Source organism: Mauremys mutica, chromosome 4 (genome assembly GCF_020497125.1).
Source record: "Mauremys mutica isolate MM-2020 ecotype Southern chromosome 4, ASM2049712v1, whole genome shotgun sequence".
In the NCBI taxonomy this organism is placed as follows: Eukaryota; Metazoa; Chordata; order Testudines; family Geoemydidae; genus Mauremys; species Mauremys mutica.
In genome coordinates, this window is record NC_059075.1 from 148,604,866 (window position 1) to 148,624,562 (window position 19,697).

At 49.5% G+C, this 19,697-nt stretch overlaps 1 protein-coding gene across 2 annotated transcripts in view; it reads left to right on the forward strand.

Moving 5' to 3' along the window:
* Positions 1-19,697, forward strand: part of LOC123368288 (neurotrophin receptor-interacting factor homolog) — a 28,562-nt gene that overhangs the window by 1,328 nt on the left and 7,537 nt on the right. The window contains exons 1-4 of one of the 2 annotated variants that reach the window (XM_045012953.1): positions 10,573-10,692; positions 11,707-13,019; positions 14,757-14,883; positions 17,569-17,682. In XM_045012953.1, coding sequence (XP_044868888.1) covers positions 11,961-13,019; positions 14,757-14,883; positions 17,569-17,682 — 1,300 coding nt within the window. In that variant the 5' untranslated portion in view covers positions 10,573-10,692; positions 11,707-11,960. Of the gene's footprint in view, positions 1-10,572; positions 10,693-11,706; positions 13,020-14,756; positions 14,884-17,568; positions 17,683-19,697 lie in introns of those variants that run through there. The other variant, XM_045012952.1, reaches the window with a different exon arrangement.

Consider the following 19,697-nt stretch of genomic DNA (forward strand, 5'->3'; position numbering starts at 1 on the left):
CTCTTATCTTGGTGTCAGGAGCTAGCTCCTGCAGGTACCTGAGATTCAAAACTAAGAGTATTGCAGAAAAACAAAACTCAAAGAGGAAACAATAATTAGACTTGTCAAGACTGAATTTTCTTTTTTCTAATTTCACTGGATAATATCTGCTTATTTTAAAGCTTCTTTTTTATATATTTATATTTTTGTCGATTTAAGTTTCCACATTTGCCCAAATGTCTGGGTTTTAAACATTTTTTTTCTATTTTTATCAATGTACATTTCTGCAATTTCAGGAAATTGCATGTGTGTCCGATAATACTTAGTTAATGACAGATGTTGAAATTCAAAGAATTAAAGTTTTATAACTATTAAAACACAAATTGGCAATGTCACATGTCAAAATATACAATGTAAATATTCTTACATTGAATTCTAAGTAATTCTCCAGCAGCATTTTTCTTATCTTGCTTATCTGTAAATTTCAGTTATAACTGGTAGCAATCATTTTTCATCCCTTTGTGTGTGTTGGGAGAAATTGACGTTTACTGACATTTACCGATAAAACTCTCATCCTCCCAAGCCTAACACAAGTCCTGGTCATGTGCCAGATCCCTGTCCCTGAACAAGCAGACACAAAAGGAGATGCGTTCAGCCACTGGACATTCTTTAGATCACAACGGGAAAACTACAAAATTACAAAGGGGCTGGATAAAAAGGAAAACAAAATAAAAAGCAGCCACACTGTTAGCTGTAAGGATCAAGGGCTGCCACATGCTCCAACAGCATCCGGATTATATCTGCAGCAGACCAGGTTGACCCACGTAAAATCCTACAAGCACTCCAAACGCACTTTTAACCTACAAGAACAATGTCACACACCAAAGATATCTTTTCAACTAGGGTAATCAAGATTTCAATGGCAAAAGAACTACATTCAGGCTGAGTTAACCCAGCTTGGTTGTATGCCCTTTCAGAATGCTGAGTTGAGCAAACTTCAGACTTCTGAAAACCAGGAAATGAAGAGTTAAGGTTGCCAGTATAACCTTAATTCTGCCCTTTTTCAGCTGGGCAACTTTGTTTTTTCCTTTTTGTCCTTTAATAGTGTCATATGGAATCCTGTGAATGAGCAGTAAAAGGAGCTTTTACATTTCAGCAATTGTGGGATTGGCCAAGTAAAAAGGTATACCTGTAACATGGTGTACTGGGGCATTGCTAAAAGAAGGCAGAGCTGGTTAGACTGTCTGCTGACTATTCTACTGTGTTCACAGTAACCCTCCCCATAAAATAAAAATTCTAACAGAGACAACTTGAGTTGTTAAATCTTTATTGCACAGGTGTGCAAAGGTTGGGACTACACTCATTAGTGCCAGGTGTTCACCAGAGGCATGGCATCAGCACAAATTGCATTTCCTGCTTTTCAGAAGTTTGAGTTTTGCTCAATTCAGCATGCTGCAAGGGTCCGACATACCACCCAGCAAGCATCACTCTGCGTTAACATCTTTTTCTGTCGTTGAATTTCCTACTTTTTTGAACAGGAGAAGATATTGTTTCGGTAGGAGTTAGTAGTCATTTAGGCAGTTGTATATATCGTGTCCTGCAATTTGCATACCCAGCCAGCCAGCCCCTCAGTACACATCAGCTAGGCCCCTCTCTAGCACTTCTTTGGCACACCTCCCCAGCTATACCCCTGGCCCACGGTTTTCCCCCACTCCAGCCTAGCTTCCTCCACACTACTGTTTCCAGGCTCCCCTCCCTGCCCAGCCCACAGCAAGGAGGGAATGTATCTTCCTGGACTCCTCCCTCCCTGATATACAATGTTTCTATTGCCATTACTTATCCCCTCTGATAACCCAACTCACATGCAGTGCCTGGAATGAAGGACAGCTCTGTTACAGAGCAGTGGTGGTCCTGGTTGTGCTTCAGAATGGTTGAAGGGTGGAGTTTGTAGCCGTGTCAGTGAAAGAAATCACAGACAGGGTTTCTGTCCCAAAATATTGACAGTTTTATGGTTGAGAGAGAGATCCTCTGTCCCCTGCCCAATAGATGGACTCCATCTCTGAGAAACACTGCAGGGTCAGAGCTCATAATGTTTCTGTGACAAACCCTACACCTTGTCCATGAACCCTCTCATTTCCCTATTAATGTTCTTCCAACACTTAGTGATGGCTGCCATATTGTCACTGTCAGAATTATGCAGACAATCAGGGCTTGTCTACACTTGCAGTGCTGCAGTGGCCCAGCTGCACTGGCGCGGCTGTAGCGCTTACTGAGGATGCTACCTATGCCAACGGGAGAGCTTCTCCTATCAGCATAGGTTCTCCGCATTCCCGAGAAGCATTAGCCGTGTCAACAGGAGAAACGCTTTCTACACTGGGGGTTAGGTTTCCACACTGCTGAGTGATGTTGTAATACCAACATAAATTGGTAGTGTAGACGAAGCCTTAGCCAAGCTATCAGAGGTCCTGGATGCAAATCTCCAATGCAGACCAAATCTGCTTTCATCCAAAGAATGAGGATAAGGCCCAGATCCTTTCTGCCTGAGTGAATCAGCACAATGTCTGGTAGATCACAGTCTTTTAAGTCATTAGTTAGGCTTTGTCTACACTACAAAGTTTTGTCGGCAAAAGCTGCTTTTTGCTGACAAAACAGGGAAGTGACACATGCTGCAAAGCTACTTTTGGTGGCAAAACTCTGCTGTTTTGCCAACAAAATAAAACCACCTCAACGAGAGCATAAAACTTTATGTTTAAGTTAAAGTGACAAAGCCTCAGTGTAGACGCTGCTGTTTGTTTTGTCAACAGAACTGGCTTCCGGAATCGGCCTGTATCCCACAATGCCTGCCAGCACCACTCTGCTCACTGTCTTGATCTCTGTTGCCCGGCAGGCCTCATGCGCCCCTCCCCTTTCATAGCTCCGGGAAGTAGCTGACAGCTGAGTGTGCGGCTCCCTTTGGGGGACAAAGAGCAAATCATTCATGTGGAATGCCTGTTCTGCCTGCACTAGGAAGGAAAGGGGCAGGCAGACTGCGGCTGCGGGGAGTGGGGGAGGGAGACTGCTGTGCTGCTTTGCCATGGAGAGCTCATAGAGCTGCTCAGGATGCCGCTCCCAGCAGCTGAGAAGGCTGTGGGAGAACTCAGAGGGCATCACAGAACTGCAGGCAGAGTGGGCTGAGCCGGAGGCTGATGTGGGGGGTTATCCCTCTCACTCTGCCTCAGGATAGGTCAGTTAGCCTGCTGTCTCCCCTGCCCCAGACACACCACTCTCCTCTCTCCCCCCACTTTCATTGAAAAGGTGACTGACAGAATCCTGCATCATGTACCTGCCCCATGAGGCATTGCAAGCAACAAACCCTTCCCAAAGTACCCTGTGGCCAGTTGCATAGTGGGATAGCTACCCACAGTGCACTGCTCTCTGTGTCGATGCAAGAGCTGTTAGTGTGGATGCGCTCTGCCGACACAAGGAGCTAGTGTGGACACGCAACAGTGGTTTTAATGAAAGTGCTTTAATTAAAGTGGCATAACTTTTACCGACAAAACTTTGTAGTGTAGTCAAGGCCTTAGATGCTGCAGAGTGGGCAAAAGATGATGGGAACGCAGGCCACCTCTGTCCACCCAAATCTGCCTGTAGTCAGCAACCCCTGTGTCACAGTGCACTCCTTGCTCTCCCAAAAACTTCTGCAACCTCCTGGGCCAGGGATCGCCCAGTATTCACATGTTGGCAACCCTGGCAGCACACATATTTCTGTTCCACCTGATATAACAAAAAATTTGATTAGACCGCCTGCTGACTATTCAGCTGTGTTCACAGTAAACCTCCCCATAAAATAAAAGCAAGTTATATTATAACTGAGACAACTTGAGTTATTAGGTCTTTATCACACAGTTGTATAAATCTTGGTTTATTAAAAACCTATGAAGAGACAGAGCCTGGAGAGAGAGAGACGTAGCTGGAATTGTAACCTTTGATAGGGGGTGAACAAGAAGGGACATGATCAAAGTCTATAAAATATTGACTGGTCTAGAGAAAGGAGATCTGTTCTCCCTGTCCTATAATGCAAGAGCGAAGGGAAACACTATGAAAATAAAAGTTGGGAAATTCAAAACAGATCAAAGTAAATACTTTTCCACACAGCACATAATTATCCTGTGGAATTCACTGCCACAGGATTCCACTGAGAGCAAGAACTTAGCAAGCTTCAAAGAGCGTCTGGGCATTTCTATGGATAACAAGAATATCCAGAGCTAGAGTAATTAATGCAAAAAATGCCTGGCAACCCCTCCTGCTTAAGTGCTCAGGGGAGCAGATTATCCCCCATCTGCTACTGCTGGGTTCTTATATCTTCCTCTGCAGCGTCTGGTATTGGAGATGGGATACTGGACTGGATGGAACTTGGCTCTGACCCAGTCTGACAATGCCTATGTTACTGTGACTCTGCCTGTTGCTACCTGCTCCAGGAAGTCAAAGTGCTGTCCTGGGGGGGAAATACTGGGTGCTAAAAGGCTCTTTAATCTAGCGGAGAAAAGCAGAACAAGAACCGATGGCTGGGAGCTGAAGCCAGGCAAAGTTAAATGAGAGACTAGGGACATATTTGTCACCGTGAGGGTCATTAATCACTGGAACAAACTCCCAAGGGAAGTGATGGATTCTTCATCTCCTGATGTTTTCAGATCCTGAATGAGGCTTTAGCTGAACACAAGTTACTGGGCTCGATACAGTGGGAACTGGATGGAATTTAGTGGTCTGTGCTATACAGAGGGTCAGACCAATGATCTAATGGTCCCTCCCGGCTTTAATTCTACAAGTCTATGAATACTCCGTCACCGGAGACAGCTGATTCCCTTGTCCATGGGACAGGGTTATATTCAGGTCTCTGTGTGACCCTTGCTCCACAGCAGTCAGTGGGGAGTTCCCACTGAGACACCCTCACCAACCCAAAGTGGTCACCGATCAGGAGACTGACTAAAAAAAGAAAAGGAGAGTAAACTAAAAATACACTTTGGGTTCTTTGTATTAGTTTTCTGCTTACTGAGCCAGCGTCTCTGCATTGGTCCTACCCAGGACAGCTCCCTCTCAGAGCAATTGTCTCAGGCTCCCTGCAGATGCAGGCAGGTGTTGCTGCATTAGTTACGCTAGGGGCTGTTTGCCCCAGAGATCAGCCCATAGCACACACCTAAGAGCCCCTCTCTCTCATGTGGAGCAGAGAACCCGTCGGTCCCTGGAACATGGGGGCCATTTTTCTCTCAGCTCAATCCTTGGCTGCCACCCACTAGAGACCCCCGGCTCACGCTGGGAAGAGACCCTGCTCATGTGCTGGTTGTGAGACAGAGCCAGCCTCTGGGGGCAGAGACCCCATCAATGTCCCACTAGTGGGGCAGTTCACTCAGTCCCCAATAGCCCCCCTTTGTGGTAGTGGAGAGACCCCATCAATGTGGGAAGAGCTCGAGAGCCAGCGATGGCTGTTGAGTTGTGGCGCCAGGGATCTGCGCTGGGAACCTAGCACTATCCTGGCCCCGCAGGAAGTTGATGGGGAAGATGGGGTGTCGGGGGAAGCCCCTGCATCTATGAGGGCCTGACCCTCTAGTCCCATTCTGAGCCAGGCCCTGCATCGCATCTGGGGTGGCTCAGTCCCAGCTCTGCCCAGCTGCTGTTAATTGTCGGGGTGGTTTTATTCCTAAACACAACGATTGGGGGAAACCGGCAGCTCTCCAGCCTCCACTTCCCAGGGATCCCTGGTCCCCAACCACATCTCACCTGCTGGGGGCAGTTGGGCGCTGGCTATTCACCGTGGCAGGTGGGTGGAGATGCCTCCTAGTCAGACACGCCCAATGTGGACACAAGCTGTGGGTGCTGGACTCAATGCAACAGTGACGCCCAGCCTGGGGGATCCCAGCAGAGAGGGCGCGTGCCCCCAGGCCTGCCCCCAAAGTCAGCTGTAGATCCTTGCCAGGTGAAGGACACCTGTATAAACAGGCTTCACGCCCCACTTCAGAGTCAGCTGCATCTCAGCCCCGGGAAAGGGCCAGCGCTGGGCAGGGGAGCAGCGCCCTGTGCTGAATGATGGGGACAATCCTTCTCAAACACTGCCTGCCCTCTGTTCTGGATGGAGCCCCCACTTACCCCCCCCAGGGAGTAAGTATGTAACATTGGCAGGCTCCAGTCATCAGCGGGCAGGATCAAACCTGGGACCACTGGAGCTAAATGCATGAGTCTCTACCACATGAGCTAAAAGCCACATGGCTCTTAGCTCAGGCTGTAGCAGACACTTTAATCTCTAAGTGGGCCTTGGTGCCACTAGAGGGGACGGAGCACCACATCCAGGGGTGGGTGTGTGTTACAGGTGCACATGCAGCACAGCCGGGCCTTGGTGGAGGGAGCAAGACCCAGTCTAGCAGCAGAGCAGGGGCCAGGCCCCAGGGTGGGCTGTGAGTTGAGGGTGGCTTCTGGAGGTGAGAGGGAAACAGATAGGCATGTACCTCTCCACTCCCCCTAGCTCTGGGCCCTGTCACCACCAAAATGAAGCAGGAGGGACCCCAACACTCTGACTGGGGCATGAGTGGGGAGCGATCCCCCAGCCCTAGAGCCAGACTTGTGTGGGGCTGGGGTGCACGGAGGCTCTGCGAGCTTTTGCCACAGCGGGATCTGTGGTGCAGGAGGGATGCCCTGGCTCTGGATCAGATGGGGGTATCTAAGGGAGAGTCCATCTGTTTGAGACAGACACGGGGGCGTGGGCGTGACATGTGCAGAGCTGTCAGAGGCAGGTGTCCTAGCGCCTTGGCTTTTTAAGGGTAAATTCTGCTTTCCCTTCTATAATGTGAGTGGTGGGCTGAGCGGTGTTGTGAACAGCAGTGTGAGTCTGGGGGGATCATGAGGGGCACCGCTGCTGCTGTTGTCTCTACGGAGCCTGCCTTGTGAGTGGGTGATATGGGTGATCAGTAGGGCCCTACCAAATTCGCGGCCAGGAAAAATGCATCAAGGTCCATGAAATCTGGTGTCCCCTGTGAAATCTGGTCTTTTGTGTACCTTTACCCTGTACTATACAGATTTCACAGAGGAAACCAGCATTTCTCAAACTGGGGGTCCCAGCCCGGCCAGCAGCTGCCGCTCTCCAGCTGTCCAGCTCTGAAGGCAGTGCAGAAGGATGTGTGGCAATACCACAACCATTACAATAACCTTGCCTGCCCTCATCACTCCTCAGACATGGGAGCTGGGAGCTGCCCCCTTCCATCCATCCTCCCCCCACCCCCACTGCCATATCCAGATTCAAAAAAAAGGCACCAAAAGTTTCCTCAGGGTGCCATTTTACCAAAGGCCAGCCCTGTGTCTCTAGCCAGCTCGGGAAAGCGCCTGTCCACAAACATCTCCCCCTCAGCCAGACTCCAGGAGCCTTAAATTGCGCTTTGCAAACCTGTCCATCCAGATCTCAATGTGCTTCTGCCCATTGGCAACAGGATTGGGGCCCTGGGCAGTGGGAGAGCGATTTCTTCTCTCACAATCCAAACAGAGAGGGCATCCCTGGTTGTGTAGTCTCTGTACCAAGCAGCACCCAAGGCTGAGCGTAGCCCTGCCCTTAGCACAAAGTACAAGACACAGAGGAGTCGATGGACGGGGAAGCAGATTATTCCTCCCTCCTTTAAAATATATTCCATCTTTGTCTTAATATTTTGGTTTCCCTTGAAAAACTGAAAGTTCTTTACTTTTCTGAAACCAAAACAGTTTTGTTTTTAAAGCTGAAACTTTGTTGGGCTTTGATTACTGAAAACTGAACATTTATTGGGTTTCGGGATTTGGAGTTTTTTCCAGTGAAAATCAAGGAATTTGACCAAAAAAATGTAATACACATTTGCAAAACTGTCCATTTTGATGAAAAACTGTTTCCTTTCAAAACCCCGCCCACATTTTGATGAAAGGTGAAAATTCACCAGCTCCGCCTCAGTCTAAATATTTTCCAGTCTCACTAGAGGCAGCACATGAAATTATCTCATCTGAGTTCATTCCACTCCAGCATCAGTAATTCAGATCTACGTCTCCTCTTCTGATCTAGTAAAAACTCTGTGCTGGATGAGAGATTCCTGTATCATCAGCCCCTGCTGCCTCCAACCCCAGAGGTGGCTCAGATCAACAGGAGACATTAAAACAAGGTGATGTCTGTCTATTTAATCAGAAAGGAAACTCCATCCCACTCCACTGGAAAAAAAAACAACAAATGCTACACAGGGACATTCAATAGCATATAGCTCGTCTGGTTATAAACTGAACTGGGAAACAAGCACTCTGGAAGAGTATCTACATGGAGCGTTTAATAATTATACTGCTATTGTTATGCCTGTACATTTCCGGTATGACAATCCCTAGAGGTCTCTCTCTAGGGGCTTATCAGTCCCTAGCCTCATCGTGTGCGAGCCTAGTGCAATGGGGCCCTTGGCTGTAAGATTCCAGCCTCCGTGGTTGGGGGAAAAAGCTGCTAAACATGATGCCTAATGGCCCACACACCAGCAGGCGAGTAAACAGGCTCCAAAATTGTTTTTTTAAATACTGAAGTGACAAGATATTTAAGCTAATCTCAGGATTTTGGGGACCTGGCTCCTGAGCATCAGGGTTTGGCAATACTTCAGAGATGAATGGATTTTATCCTGACATGGCCCTGTGAGGTAGGAGAGCGTTATCTCCATTTTATAGATGGGGAAAACTGAGGCCTCCAGCGATTCAGTCACTTGCCCAAGGTTATGCAGGGAATCCCTGGCGGAGCTGGGCCTTGAACCCATGTCTGCCTGTGCTGGTCTCTTTTGACAAGTTGGGAGTTCCTCAGGGAACAAAAGGTAACTAGGATGACTTTGAAGAAGGTCCATCACCAGTACGTAGCTACATGAATTAACATAAGGCCATTTGCTTGTTCCTCCATCATTCACAGTACATTACAATTAATTTAAATGATATCAGAATACAGCATAGACAGAGAGTGTTGATTACATTGTGGACCTTACTCATACATATGTAAATACACAAAAACACAAACATCATCTCCCCACATGTCTTTTGAGGGTTATTTATTTTGCAGGATGTTTAACCCTTTCTAGCCAGGTGTTACACTAACCCAGGAGTCCCCAACGCAGTGCCCACGGGCGCCATGGTGCCTGTGGGGGCATCTAAATGCACCTGCGTCCTGGCCGGCGGTCGAGCATCCGCCGAAATGCCGCCAAATTTCTGCGGCATTTAGGCGGCGATGCCTCTCGATGACGCTGCTTGCCGCTGACAAGCGGCGTCATCGAGAGGCGTTGCTGCAGAAATTCGGCGGCATTTCAGCGATGCTCCACCGTCGCCACAGTCTTTCGTCTGGTGCATCCAAGACAGCTGGTTATCCAGCCTCCTTTTGAAAACCTCAAGTGAAGGAGCTCCCTTCACCTCCCTAAGCAGGTCTGTGCCATTGGCTTACTCTTCTTACTGTTAGGAAGTTTTTCCTGAGATTTAATCTTAGGCTTTGTCTACACTACACAGCTTTTAGCGACATGGCCGTGTCAACACAGCTGTGTCGCTAAAAGTCGGGCAGCGTAGCCGCTGTTTGTCGGCACTCTTGCCAACAAAATACTTGCACCCCCAATGAACAGCGTTCACATTGTCGACAGGAGAGCGCTCCTGCTGACAACACACTGTTCACAATGATGCTTGCCACAGCAAAACTTTTTGGGGGGGGGAGTGGTTTGCCCCTCTGAACGACAAAAGTTTTGTCGCTCAATTACCAGTATAGACATAAATCTTCTGTGCTATAGTTTGAACCCATTGCCTCTTTTCTCCATCTTTTTTATGGCAGCCTTTCAAGTATTTGAAGATCACTGTCACGTCTCTCTTTAATCTCCTCTTTTGCAAACTAAACATACCCAGTTCCTTCCGCCTTTGCTCGCATGACTTGCATTCCATTCCTGTGACCATCTTTGTCGTTCACTTCTGGGTCCTTTCCAGTTTCTCTCTACATCCTTTCTATACATTGGTGACCAAAATTGTACACAACTCCAGCTGAGGCCTAACCAGCGCCGAGTAGAGGGGTACTATCACCTCCCATGACTTGCCTGCTGTGCCTCTGTTAAAGCAACCGAAAATTGCATTTGCCTTTTTTGCAACAGCATCGCACTGCTGGCTTATGTTTTGGTTGTGAGCCATCACAACTCCCAGATCCTTCTCAGCAGTGCTGCTGCCAGGACAGTTTCCCCCCATTCTGTGTTTGTGCATGTGGTTTTTCTTCCCTAAGTGCAGCACTCTACATTTCTCTTTGCTGAATTTCATTTTGTTGTCTGTCACCCAGTTCTTCAATTTATCAAGATCCCTCTGAATTTTAGCTCTATCCTCCAAAGTGCTGGTAATCCCCCACCCAGCTTTGTGTCATCTGCAAACGTAAGCAGTGGGAAATTCTGCCTGTAAAACATTTTCCCCATTTCCGGGAGGCTTCTGTCCAACTGTTAGGCGAGAGGAGGAGTTCTTTGTCCAAATGCAATGGAAGCGCTAAGCACAGTGGAAACAGAGCAGGCTACCGTGGGGTTAAAATGCAGGGCACGAGTAGGGAGGAGTTAGACACTACAAGGAAGCTCAGCCCAAAGGCGGAACTGGAGAGAACAACGGCGGGTTTGATCAGGCTGCAGCTTTCTCCCTGCACACAGACAGCGGGGGGCTTGCCAGCCCGGCTGAACAGAACCCCAGCGCTTGCCGGTGGGAAGGATGCAAGTAGGGGCGAAGGGCATGAGGCGTGTGATGCCAACAGAACGAGTTGGGGGGTGTTTGTGTGAGAGGAGGCGAAGGATTATGAAGTGTGTGAGCTTGGGGGAGGGGGAGGCAACAGACCCATCCAGCATCCCATGTGCTCCCTGAGGGGCGGGATAGCTCAGTGGTTTGAGCATAGGCCTGCTAAACGCAGCGTTGTGAGCTCAATCCTTGAGGGGACCATTTAGGGAACTGGGGTAAAAATCTGTCTGGGGACGGGTCCTGCTTTGAGCAGGGGCTTGGACTAGACACCTCTGAGGTCCCTTCCAATCCTGATAGTCTATGATTCCTCTGAGGATCAGGCCAGCTGGACATTTGTGTGAGCCTCATGTCGGGTGGGGGGGCAGATTCAGCCCAACTAACCCATGGTTATTGCACTGTTGCGGTGCCAGCCAATTTCCCTATGTAGACAAACCCTAATGAATGCAGCTGCAACCCCATATCACCCTACACAGGGCACGGAGGGGGCTGGCTGTGCTGACAGGGGGCAGGGCCCTAGGGGTACATGTGGAGGGATGGACAGGGAGGGTCATAAAGGGACCTGTCTGTGCTGGGTTGGGGCAGGGAACTGGGGGTATTTGTGGGAGAGGCAGGCAGGGGCCTTTCGGTTTTTCTCTGGAAGCTCTGCATGCATGCGTGACTGTCCCAGGCACACAGACAGAGTCTGACAGCAGGGAACTGAACTCGGTTTTCCCAGGTCCCTGGTTCGTGCCCCTCATTGCCCCATCCCCCCTCTGGGACAATTCTCTAACAAGGAGAGGTGGTCACTAGCTGGCTGTAAGAACACACAGCTTTTCTGGCAGGGAAGGGTGCGTCCACACTAGGAGGACAGGAGTGTTAGTGAACACGACGCACAGTCCCAGGGACAACTCGGCCGTTGTCGTTTTTACCAGGAGTTAGCAGGGTGAGCTAAGCACTCAAATCCCTCGGTACCACGGAATGGCCCCCTCACTGTCTGTGTTTCCCTTGCCCTCTCAGGAGCTGCGGGAGAAGCCCTTCATTCCAGACAGCAGCATTGCCGGCTCCGGGAGGTCGCTCTGGCTTTGCGAGACAGTTTGTGCTTCTGAGCCCTCGGACCTGATCCCCCACCTGGCTCACGTGGTGTAAAAAACGAGACACTGAGGTAGGAAGCCAGAGGCTGGATGCTTCCTGCCAGGGGCATGAATGAGATCGAAAGGCCTGGGGTCTGGGCTCATCCCCTGCTGGGATAAGGACACCCCCAGGGAGCAGCCATGGCTGCAGGGCCGGGGGCAGAGGGGGCCCTGGACCTGCAGTTTCAGATCCAGGTGGAGCAGTCGGTGTGCCCCGCTGGGCTGACGGAGCAGCAGGCCTCAGCTGGGCCCGAGCCAGACGCGGGATTGGAGCGGTCGGGCAGGCTGCCTATTGTGGTGCAGTCCGGCACCATTGGGGAGCTGCTGAGATGGGTGGCGCCGCAGCAGGCCCGGTATGCGTCGCAGAAGGAGATGCTGCAGCACTGGGAGGACGTCTGGCAGGAGGTGCTGCAGGCCATGCGCATCCTCCCAGAGGTGAGGCCAGGTCTGGCCTGCAACCACAGACATGGAGTACCAGAACTGCCGCCTCCTCCCGGAGTTGTGCCAGCACCGACTTGTGCACGTGGGTGTGAAAACCCTGCCTCCCAGGGGGGCAGAGAGTCACCGAGGGGTCTGGAGCAGGCTGGGATCGAGCCGAAGGAGGAAACGGCACCATGTCGAGAGGAGCAGCTGTCAGCCACGCAGACCCCTGCCGAGGTTAAGCCAACTCCAGCACCTGCATGGAGAACCCTGGAGCTGCCACAGCTGGCCCCAGAGGACGATATCGAGGCCTATCTGGCCACCTTTGAGCAGGTGGCTGACGCCTGCCAGTGGCCGAGGAGGGAGTGGACAACCCGACTGGAGCCGTACCTCACCGGGAAAGCCCAGCTGGCCTATGGCAGCCTAGACATCACAGAGACAAGTGACTATGGGAAGGTGAAGGCCACCATCCTGCGTCGCTATGGCATCAGCCCAGAGACACAGCGCAGGCGCTTCAGGGAATTCTGCTACCAGGAGGCCGAGGGGCCCCAGGAGGCTTACAGCCACCTCCGGGAGCTCTGCCATCGCTGGCTGGAGCCGCAGAGCCGAACCAAGGAGCAGATCCTGGAGCTGCTGATCCTGGAGCAGTTCCTGACCATCCTGCCAGAGGAAATTCAGGGCTGGGTCTGGGAACGTGGTCCCGAGACCGGCGCCCAAGCGGTGGCCCTGGCAGAGGGGTTCCAGTTGGGGCAGCCAGAGGCCCAGTGGCCGGGGCTACAGGTGAGAGTGATCACATTGTCAGTGAGGGGCTGGGGTGGGAAGGGGAGACAGACTGTGGCCACAGGGGAGCCAGGGTTCCTGTATTTGTCCCTGTAAAGCCTTGCTCAAGAAACTCCATGGAGTGTGAGTGCTTCAGAGTTTGGGTGCCCAACATGAGTCAACTTGGGCCTGATGGTTCGGATGCTGCGCAGATATAGCTGTGTTATCCTTAGCACATCCCCCCTGGAAACCAGGCCGCACCCGTCTCCCAGCTGGACAACTAAAAACTGTAGTGCCCCAAGTTAGCAGCCACTTGTGGGCATCTGAGTGCTTGGGGATTCATGTGGCCCCGACAACTTAGAAGGGTCAACAGGAGAGACCTCAGCTAGCGAGAGCTGCCCGTGCTGCTAATCAGGGGATTTTGAGGGAGTGAATTTGCCACAGATGGCATCTCAAACACACCTGTGCTAAGATGTTCCGAGAGGCCGGAAAATATACTACTGGGGAGAGCAGGAGATGGTCTGCTCTCATTTAAAATCTCCCTTGTAACAGTGACGTCTGAGCGCTCTCTCCTGCAGTGTTGTGAGTTCCCAAGTACGCAGCCCAGCTTTGGATCTGAACAGGTTTGGTTTGAGGTGAAAAGGCCCAGTGTTGGGTCTCCATGAGAGTCTGTGATTCCTTCTATGAGGGCAGCCATTTTGAAGGGAACGTGCTTCCCAAAATGGAGGAGGTCCTCATGCTGTCGTGCCAGCCTGGTCCTCATATTCGCTGTGTGAGGGTATCTGTCTTGCAGGGAATGTGCTCTCCAAATTGAAGCAGTTCACGCTGACAGGCGGGCCACCTTATCACCAGAGATACTGTCCAGGGCACAGTATGGTTATTGTTTGATGTGGCTGAGAACACCACTCCCCCCACTAAACCCCACCGTTGCACACCCCATTTGTGTGTGTCTTGTTTCCTTCGACACTGGCTCGGTGTCACGGAGTCACTGGGGAGATGCTGTGGAACTACTTCATACGAAGCCAGTCAGGACTGTGGGGGAGCCTCCTCTCTCTGAGCTGACTGTCGGCCAGGCAAGAAGCTCACACAGCTTTGACCTTCCTGGGTCTGAGAAGGTAACACATTTTTTAGACAGATGAAATGCAGTGGATCTAATTTACCTCGATTTCAGTAAGGCATTTGATACAGTTCCACATGGGGAATTATTAGCTAAATTGGAGAAGATGGGGATCAATATGAAAATTGAAAGGTGGATAAGGAACTGGTTAAAAGGGGAGACCACAATGGGTCATACTGAAAGGTGAATTGTCAGGCTGGAGGGAGGTTACTAGTGGAGTTCCTCAGAGATCGGTTTTGGGACCAATCTTATTTAATCTTTTTATTACTGACCTTGGCACAAAAAGTGGGAATGTGCTAATAAAGTTGGCGGATGACACAAAGCTGGGCAGTATTGCCAATACAGAGAAGGACCGGGATATCCTACAGGAAGATCTGGATGATCTTGTAAACTGGAGTAATAGTAATAGGATGAAATTTAATAGTGAAAAGTGCAAGGTCATGCATTTAGGGATTAATAACAAGACCTATTGTTATAAGCTGAGGGAGGCATCAGTTGGAAGTAACAGAGGAGGAGAAGGACCTCGGAGGACTGGTACACAGCATAGTGCAGGGGAGGATTTGTCCCTGGCACAGCTAGGGCTCAGCAGGGAATTATCCCGGGAGTGGTCAGTGCTGAGCAGTATGTCTTTGTGGTTGCAGATGCCGGTGCAGTTCAAGGATGTGGCTGTGACTCTGACTGAGGCAGAGTGGTTGCTGTTGGATGAGGAGCAGAAGCAGCTGTATGGGACTGTCATGCAGGAGACTTACCAGAGCATTAGCTCACTGGGTTAGTTGGGTGATTAGCCAAACTTCCTGCCTCATGTGGAAGCTCTGGGCAACGCTGTCTGGAAAATCGTGAATCTTTTCCGCCAAAAAATTGTTTTGAAAGAAACTAAAAATATTTTTTTCACAAATATTTCAAGTTTTTCAACAAGAACCAAATTGTCTGTCTCTGTTTTTTCCCCCATTCTTTCCTTTCTCTCCCCCGTGACTTTTACTGTTTTGGTACTGGGGGAATAAAGGAAAAACGAGAGAGAAAAAACCAAACCCCAGAAACTCTTTTGTTGAAAAGTAGAATTTTTTTAACATGGAAATAAAGTCTGTTTTTCATCCGAAAATTTTGTCAAACAAAAAAATGTTGATCAGCTCGGGCTGTGAGTAGAGCTGGACAGAAAATGGAGATTTTTTTCCATGGAAAATTTCAGTGGAAACTAATTTTTGTTTTGAGTTTTTTATAAATTTTCAGTGAAAAAAAAATCAAAAAATGTTGAGCAAAGCAGAACATTTCTGCTAATTTTTATGTTCAATGTCCCAATTTTAGTTGAAAATAAAGTTTGGATGGCTAGTCTTTGAGCAGTTCTCTCAGTGAGTTCTCTGCTATGCCCAAGTCTGGCGGGCTCCTGGTAGCACAGTGAGGAACCAGAATTTTTGGCTTGTGAGAAATTTCACATTTCTAAAATTCAGACAACAAAGTCAGAAATTAGAAATTTCCCATGGAACTGAAATATGTGAAAAATTCTGTGTCAGAAGAGCCAAAATGGAATTTATAAACATCTCTCAGGGAGACAGCCAATTTTGCAGTTTCATGGTTTCCACGGAAACTGTTTTGTTGGAAACTTTTTCTCCCATGTTTAGTTGCAGGCTATTCCCTGGTCTCTTGGGTTCCTGGTGGGAGATGGCATTAGAATCCCAGACTAATCTTTGCACCCCTTGTTTTCAAGGAGATTGAGAAACACAATACATGCACATGAAGCATAGAACTGCTTCAAACTTTCCCATCAAAATTATTTTCTATGGAAATTGGATTTTTCAACAAAACTGACATTTTCACAAAAACTTTCCATCAAATATGTTGGGTGTCAGCTGCTGAAAACCCCCAAATGTGTGTGTTTTCATCAAAAGCCCGAAACGGTTTAAAAAAAAACACCCCCTTCCCCACCGCTTTTAATCAACATTTTTTTAAAAAGTAATTTCCTAAGCACCTCTGTGATGGACTGGAAGCAAGAATCTCTGGGTAAGACTCTCTGGCCTGGGTTATGCAGGAGCAAGTCTGGTCAAAACTCCAAATTTCTGTTTCGTTTCGACATTTCAAAATTTGTTTTCATCCCAAATCAGAACAAAACCAAATATCCTTGTAATTTCCCATGAAACAGATAGTCTGAAAAGTATTGTTTTAAAATGTGTTTTATTTTCATTTTTATATTATTTTTACATTATTTCATTATATAGGGTGCACACGAGGACATGTACTCTCATGTCATGATTTGTAATCTTACGACATAATAGTCAAAATATGTATTTATTTATTAAATACACTAAGGGCCATGGCTGCTTAGTACAGATTGAAACATCTTGACTTATTTTCTAGATCAAAGTGTCTCCTGTTTATGTTGCAGTGAAACAGCTTGACACCTGTGGAACTAACGTGACGTAAATCTTGGAACTAGCATGACATTGTTCTCTCTCTTCTACCCCTTCCCCCACCCTATGTTTTGTCTATTTAGGTAATGGGAGTTCTTGTGGCACCTTAGAGACTAACAAATTTATTTGAGCATAAGCTTTTGTGGGCTACAGCCCACTTCTTCGGATGCCACAAGGACTCCTGTTCTTTTTGCGGATACAGACTAACACAGCTGCTACTCTGAAACCTATTTAGTTAATGTTACTGTTGTGTCTTTGTTTGTCCCGGTAACAGTTACATTGTTTTTTCCTTGTATTCCTCCGTCTGTCTGCATAGATCTGTTGTCTCTTCTTATGTACTAGACTGTGAGCTTTTTCGGGTACAAAGTGTCTATTTGTTGTGTGTTTGTACAGCACCTGGCGCAATAGGGTCCTGCTCCATGACTGGGGCTCTACGGCTTTACCATAACACAATAAATAAATAAGAAACCACAGCATAAACAGGAGACACTTTGAACTACGTCCTGCGATGCCCTGCCCATAATGTAAACAATGTAATTTAGAAAATATTCAAAACAACATTTATTTTGCAGTATTTTCATTTTTTATATTTTCCAAAGAATTTTCATTTTGAAAATTATTTGCTTGTGTGAAAAAATGTCCTTAAGTTGAAATGGCACTGTCCAAAGGAAACATTTTTTTTTGTAGAATTTTACGTACCTGGCTCGGTGCACGAGGCCAAACTGGCTGGATAGAATGGGCCCTGCTGGCCTTTGAACCTGTGATGCTATCCTGGGGTTCCCTATCTGAGTACACACATGCACGCACGCCCCCCCACACACGCTGCCTGTATTCCCTGCCTGCCTGAGCTGGGGGTTCGTGCTCCAGCAGAGAGTGCTCTTATCTGGCTCTGTGGATTCAGAGTTGTCACCGTTGGGTTGTGCCTACCCCTCCTCCCACTGGTTGTCACACTTCCCCATCGTCCCCTCCCCAGCAGAGAGGGACCTTTGTACCAAGGCCTGGGGCTCGCTGACAGCGCCCTTATTGCGTCTTTTCTCTTCCCCATGGGCAGGTTGTCCGGTTCGCAAACCAGCCCTGATCTCTCAGCTGGAGCGAGGGGAGGAGCCGTGCATCCCCGATTCCCCAGCCCCTGAGGAGCAGGAGACCCAGAGGGACGTCCCAACAGGTGAGGGATGAATCAGCCAGCTCAGAAAGTAAAATCCTGGGATCCCAGCCACGAGCTCCCATGGCAGTGCCTCCTGGCTGCGTCTGCTGAGCCAGGGGGAAGGCAGAGCTTAGTCACACAGCCAGGAGCTCCTGCAGCCCTGTGCCACGGCCGGATTCACTGAGCCATGGGGGAGGCAGAATCAAGACATGTTCTGCCTTTCCTTTCCGCTCCTCACCACGGTGAATCCAGGCATGAGTCTCTCATGGTCACCACTTCCAAGCTACTGTTACTCTGACCTCCACCAGGCTTGGGTGTGTACAGCGATGCAGTAGTGCAGATAGCTGCATGATCGGGAAGTGTGGCCTGGTGCTTACTCGCTGGCCTTGGATGTTGAAGACCTGGCTTCTGTTTGACCTCTGACACAGACTCCCCGTGTGACCCTGGGCAAGTCATTTAGTCCCTGTGTGTGTCAGTTCCCATCCCAGGGGATAACAGCCCTGCCCTGCCTCCCAGGCATGCATGTGGATAAACACATTAAGGACTGTGAGGTGCCTGCATACTATGGTGCTGGGGCCTGTCAATACCAGAGATAGACAGACACTTTAGAATCATCGAATCTCAGGGTGGGAAGGGACCTCAGGAGGTCATCTAGGCCAACCCCCTGCTCAAAGCACAGGCGCCGACTCCGTGGGTGCGCCGGGGCTGGAGCACCCACGGGGAAAAATTGGTGGGTGCTCTGCACCCACCGACAGTTCCCCGCCCCGCCCCACCCCCGCTGCCGCTCACCTCCGCCTCCTCCCCCGAGCGCGCCTTCCCTGCTTCTCCCAGTGCTTGCTGCCGCGGAACAGCTGTTTCGTGGCGTAACGAGCTGTGGGAGGGAGGGGGGAGGAGCGGGAACACGGCGCACTCAGGGGAGGAGGCGGAGAAGAGGCAAGACCGGGGCGGGGATTTGGGAAAGGAGTTCAATAGGGGCAGGGAGGGGGCGGAGTTGAGATGGGGACTTTGGGGAAGGGGTTAGAATGGGGGTGGGGCAGGGGTGAATTTGGGGCGGGGCCAGGGGTCGCGAGCACCCACAGGCACCAGGAGAAGTTGGCACCTATGGCTCAAAGCAGGACCAATCCCCAACTAAATCATCCCAGCCAGGGCTTTGTCAAGCCTGACCTTAAAAATCTCAAAGGAAGGAGATTCCACCACCTCCCTAGGTAACCCATTCCAGTGCTTCACCACCCTCCTAGTGAAATAGTGTTTCCTAATATCCAACCTAGACCTCCCCCACTGCAACTTGAGACCATTGCTCCTTGTTCTGTCATCTGCTACTACTGAGAACAGCCGAGCTCCATCGTCTTTGGGAACCCCCCCCCCTTCAGGTAGTTGAAGGCTGCTATCAAATCCCCCCTCACTCTTCTCTTCTGCAAACGAAATAATCCCAGTCCCCTCACCTCTCCTCATAAGTCTTGTGCTCCAGCCCCCTAATCATTTTTGTTGCCCTCCACTGGACTCTTTCCAATTTTTCCACATCCTTCTTGTAGTGTGGGGCCCAAAACTGCACACAGTACTCCAGCTGAGGCCTCACCAATGTCGAATAGAGGGGAACGATCACGTCCCTCAATCTGCTGGCAATTCCCCTACTTATACAGCCCAAAATGCCAGTAGCCTTCTTGGCAATGAGGGCACACTGTTGACTCATATCCAGCTTCTCGTCTGCAGTAACCCCTAGGGCCTTTTCTGCAGAACTGCTGCCTAGCCATTTGGTCCCTAGTCTGTAGCAATGCATGGGATTCTTCCATCCTATGTGCAGGACTCTGCATTTGTCCTTGTTGAACCTCATCAGATTTCTTTTGTCCCAATCCTCTAATTTGTCTAGGTTCCTCTGTATCCTATCCCTACCCTCCAGCGTATCTACCACTCCTCCCAGTTTAGTGTCATCTGCAAACTTGCTGATAATTAATGAAGACATTGAACAAAACCGGCCCCAGAACCAACCCTTGGGGCACTCAGCTTGATACCAGCTGCCAACTAGACATGGAGCCATT